The sequence below is a fragment of the Dictyostelium discoideum genome (assembly GCF_000004695.1).
Source record: "Dictyostelium discoideum AX4 chromosome 2 chromosome, whole genome shotgun sequence".
Lineage (NCBI taxonomy): Eukaryota > Evosea > Eumycetozoa > Dictyosteliales > Dictyosteliaceae > Dictyostelium > Dictyostelium discoideum.
In genome coordinates this window covers 5,769,806-5,774,805 of record NC_007088.5, presented here as the reverse complement: position 1 = coordinate 5,774,805, position 5,000 = coordinate 5,769,806, and the positions used below count along the sequence as shown (strand labels likewise).

General features: G+C 22.1%; 3 protein-coding genes across 3 annotated transcripts in view; 1 reads left to right on the top strand and 2 right to left on the bottom strand.

Annotated features, from left to right (window-relative positions):
* Window positions 1-471: 471 nt before the first annotated feature.
* DDB_G0275865 (hypothetical protein) lies at window positions 472-2,055 on the top strand (the record flags this gene model as incomplete). Its single annotated transcript, XM_638414.1, has 1 exon — window positions 472-2,055. One exon carries the CDS (start codon window positions 472-474, stop codon window positions 2,053-2,055), a length of 1,584 nt encoding a protein of 527 aa, XP_643506.1.
* A 721-nt stretch (window positions 2,056-2,776) lies between these two features.
* Window positions 2,777-3,911, bottom strand: DDB_G0275547 (phosphoesterase, PA-phosphatase related-family protein; the record flags this gene model as incomplete). Its single annotated transcript, XM_638413.1, has 2 exons — window positions 2,777-3,034; window positions 3,162-3,911. The coding sequence occupies 2 exons, from the start codon at window positions 3,909-3,911 to the stop codon at window positions 2,777-2,779; spliced, it is 1,008 nt and encodes a 335-aa protein (XP_643505.1).
* A 928-nt stretch (window positions 3,912-4,839) lies between these two features.
* nmt (glycylpeptide N-tetradecanoyltransferase) overlaps window positions 4,840-5,000 on the bottom strand; it is a gene marked incomplete at both ends in the record, with an annotated part of 1,353 nt that continues 1,192 nt past the window's right edge. The window contains one exon of the mRNA XM_638412.2: window positions 4,840-5,000. This exon is cut by the window's right edge and continues 829 nt beyond it. Coding sequence (XP_643504.2) covers window positions 4,840-5,000 — 161 coding nt within the window.

Genomic DNA, 5,000 nt, shown 5'->3' with positions numbered 1-5,000 from the left:
TTTTTTTTTTTTTTTTTTTTTTTTAAAAAAAAATAATATTAAATTAAATTTTGGTATAAAAAAATATATATATAATAATTTAAATTTTTTCTAAAAAAATAATTAAAACTAAATTTTTTTTAATAAAAAAAAAAAGGATTAATAATAATAATTATTGATAAAAAGGATTGTTATTTGTATTAAAAAAAAAAAAAAACAAAGTAATTCGTTTTTGAAAAAAAAAAAAAAAATTTGAAAAAAAAAAAATTAAAAATTCAAAAAAAATAAAAAAAAATAAAAAAAAAAAAAACACAAAAAAAAAAGATCCAGCCACCTATTTTTATTCTCAAAAAAAAAAATTTTTGTTTTTTTAATTTTATTTTATTTTATTATTTGTTTTTTGAATTTGATTTTAAAATATAAATATTTTATTTAAAAAAAAAAAAAAAAGAAAAAAGTAGAAAAAAAAAATACAAAAAAATAGAAAAAAAAATGGATTTTTTAAAAAAGTTAAACCAGGATTTAATTAAGAAATCAAATGAACTTGGGGAAGAAATTAATAAACAAGTAAACTCAACAGTGTTAAAGATTAGAACACAAGTTTCAGAGAACAATACAACAATTCGTTTTAAAGATGGTGAATTTGATTTAGATTTATCTTATATTACAGAACGTATAATTGCCATGTCATTTCCAAGTGAAGATACAGTGATCAACTCAACATGGTATAGAAATTCAAGAGTGGACGTAAAGAAAATGTTGGATAAATATCATCGTGACCATTATTTAATCATTAATTTAACCGAGAAATCATATGATAGTTCATTCTTTGGTGGACGTGTTCATCACATTGGTTGTGTTGATAATCATTCACCATCACTTGGACTACTCTTGTATGCAGTTCAAGTCATTCATAAATGGTTAAGTGAGGATCCAAAGAATGTGGTTGCAATTCATTGTTTGGCAGGGTTGGGCAGAAGCGGTACTTTGATTGTCGCCTATTTGCTCACCTCTCTCTATGAGGGAAGAAAAGAGGAGGCATTGCAATTATTCGCATCGCAAAGAACCACCTCAAAGGTTGGTGTCAAGGTGCCTTCACAACTTCGTTACATCGACTATGTTCACCAATTGGTCACAAGCCAAAGACCAGTGGATGTCGTTCAAAATCCAATGAAATTGAGATTGAATGCAATCATGATCAAACCAAGTCCAGTCGTTTCTGGTAAATCTGGTCAAGTTTGGAAACCAACCATTGAGATCTTCAACGTTATGAAGCCATTGGAACCACATCTTTTATTCTCAACTAAAGATTTGGACGGTCCATTCAATAAGAATCAAAACGATGCCTTTTGCAAGGTTCAAGGTGATGTAGTCATCATTGAAACTCAATCACTTGTGCTTCAAGGTGATGTACTCGTCAAGATCTATCATGGTTTCTCTGATATTCTCTCAAAGGAAGTATTAAATGTTATCATGGATAAACCATCATTAAGATTAGCTTTTCATACTTCTTTCATCGATAATCATTGTTTAGATTTAAATAGATCCACTTTAGATGAAAAAGATAATTGTATTCAATCTGATAAATTCTCTCAAGATTTCTCTTTAAGATTATTATTTTCACCATATCAAGAACAACAACAACAACCACAACCACTACAACCACTACAACCACAACAATATCAACCTGCCAATTATCAATTACCACAACAATTCCAACAACCACAACAACAACAACAACCACAACATTTCCAACAATCACAACCACAACAACAACAACAACAACAACAACAACAACAACAACAACAACAACAACAACAACAACAACAACAACAACAACAACAACAACAACAACAACAACAACAACCACAATACCAACCACCACAACAATCACAACCACAACATTTCCAACAACAACCACCACCACAATACCAACCACCACAACAATACCAACCACCACAACAATACCAACAACCACAACCATACCAACCACAACCACAACAATATCAACAACAACAACCACCACAACAACAATCACCAAATTTACAAAAACAAAACAATCAATATAATATGTAAATTATTATATTTTTTCAATCCTTTTTTTTTGGATCAATAATTTTTCTCAAAATAATAATAATAATAATATAATATTACAAATTTTCATAACAATAAAAAAAATTTTATTTATTCCTTTCTCAAACCTTTTTCTCAAATTTTTGAGTTTTCCAAAAAAAAAAAAAAAAAAAAAAAAAAAATACACAAAAGATATTTTTTTTTTTTCAATTTCATTTTTTTTTTTTTTTTTTTTTTTGAAATCAAACAAACAGATAATCTGAACCTAATACAATATTATTTGAAATTTCAATTTTTTTATAAAACCAAAATAATTTTTAATTTTCCTTTTATTATTATTATTAATAGAGATAATTTGAAAAAAAATTCCAAAAAAAATAATTCATAAATAAATTAGACAGTGTTTTGGATATTATTTATTAGGGTTGAAAAAATAAAAATAAAAATAATATTATATTTTTAGATTTAAGATGTTTTTTATTTCTTATTATTAAACATTTAGTTTTATTTATTCCAAATAAAAATTAATTTATTAGAAAAAAAAAAAAAAAAAAAAAAAAAAAAAGAGAAGAAAGGCTTAAAAAGGTAAAAATAATATTTTGGGGAAATTTAAAGATAAAAATATTAAAAAAAGAAATTATTATTTTTTTTTTTTTTTTTTTAAAAAAAATTTACTTTATAACTAATTTTACATGTTTTATTATTTATTTTTATTATTAAAAATTTATTTATTTAATTCATCCAATGCAATATTATTTGGTGATTGATTACAATTTTTTTCTAAATCAAAATTATTTTTAATATTATTATTATTATTATTTAAATTATCATGATGATTCCAATAAGTTAACCAATGGGAATGAATTGAAACATGATTATCACGACCAAATAATGAACTATAATTTAAACGATAACATGATAAAGCAATAATTAAACCAATTGACCAACCAGCTAATACATTTAAAAATGTATGACGATAATCCTATATTAAAATAATGGTTTAATAATAAAAATTTTAGTTAGTAATAATTTAATATGTATTATAAAAAAAAAAAAAAAAAAAAAAAAAAAAAAAAAAAAAAAAAAAAAAAAAAAAAAAAAATACCTACAGCAACTCTACTAATACCAATTAAACCTGCACCAATTATACAACCACTAACAATGACATAAAGGAAAATATGACCTCTATTATCGAATATTTTAAACTTTGCGTGAATAAATAATGCCAAGAAGCCAAATGATGCTGCTGTTATTGAACTATGACCTGATGGATATGCACTTAATGCATCATTTACAATTGAATCATCGGCAGAACAAATTGAACGGTCATAATAAATTTTACTAAAACCAACTGGTGGATTTCCTGCTGCTATTGATGCAGGTGTTGGGTCGCAAACTTCCAAGAAATTTGGACGTAATCCACCAATAAAACATTTGAAAGAACCAGTTAAAAGTAATGTTAATGCTAATGATTGTGCTAAACCAAGAATTGCGTGATGGAAATCGTGACAATCACGTTTAACAATTAAACTAACAACAATTATAATTGCAAGTGGTAATGCTATAATAACAGGTATTAAAACATGCATTGGCACTAATTCTGGTAATTTTGGATATGATATTGACTCGTCATCCAATGTAAATAAACGACCTCTAACTGTAACTTTTAAAAATAATATACCGCCAACTATTAAAAGTATAACAACCATCATCCAATCAAATAAATACATCACCATTTTATTCTTTTTTCTAAAATCATAATTATAAAATAATGGTTTACTTTCTTCTTCATCATATATTACATATTTATTTCTATTATTTGTACTATTATTACTTTCATTTAAAAAATTTCTATCCATTTATTTTATTTTATTTTATTTTATTTTATTTTATTTTATTTTATAGTTTTTTTAATTCTTTATTTATTATATTTAAACTTTACAAACATAATTTAAAAATGAAAAAAAAAAAAAAAATTAAAATTAAAATTAAAAAATAAAGAAATAAAAAATAATAATAATAATAATAATAACAATTAATTATTAATAAACAAATTTATTTGAAATATTAAAATAAAGATAAAAATAAACTAACTTACTTTTATTTGATTATTTGGAAAATTATTTTTTATATTTTTTTTTTTTTTATTTTTTTTTTTTTTATTTTTTTTTATATTTTTTATTTTTTTTATTTACAAAATATATTTTTAACTAAGTAATACAAGATGTGGTTAGTTATAAAGTGTGGTGAGAGAAAATAGAATTTTTTGAATTTTACAGAATTTATTTATTTATTTTTTTTTTTTAAATTATCTTTTTGTTTATTATAAATACTATAACTACTTGAATATTATTTTAAATTATTTATTTATATAAAAAAAAATAAAAAAAAAAAAGAAAAAAATTATAAAAAAAAAATATTTAAAAAAAAAAATATTTAAAAATAAACTGTTGGAGTTAAAAAAAGAATCCAAATTCTTAAAAAAAAAAAAATCTTCTCAATGTAATTGGGCTTGTGCCATCTGGTGGTGTTTTGTTTTTTCAATGAAAAAAAAAAAAAAATGAAAAAAAAAAAAAATGAAAAAAAATAAAAAAATAAAAGAAATTAAAAATAATTTGAACAACAGATGTCAATGAATTATTTGAATTTAAACCAAAACCAAAAGAAAAAATAAAGATATCTTTTTTTTTTTTTTTTTTTTTTTTTTTTTTTTTAAATTTAATTAATTTTTTATTTCTATTTATATTTTTATTTTTATTTTTTATTTTTTATTTTTTTTTTTTTTTCTTATAACAAAACTAAACCAATTTCAGATGATTTTTTAGTTGGAGTTGAATAATTGTATAAATAATATTGAAGATCACCATCACCAACCGCAAATTTCAAATCTTTAAAGAAAGTTGAATTTTCGAAAACATCTAAACAATTGAAGACATCATAATCCATTT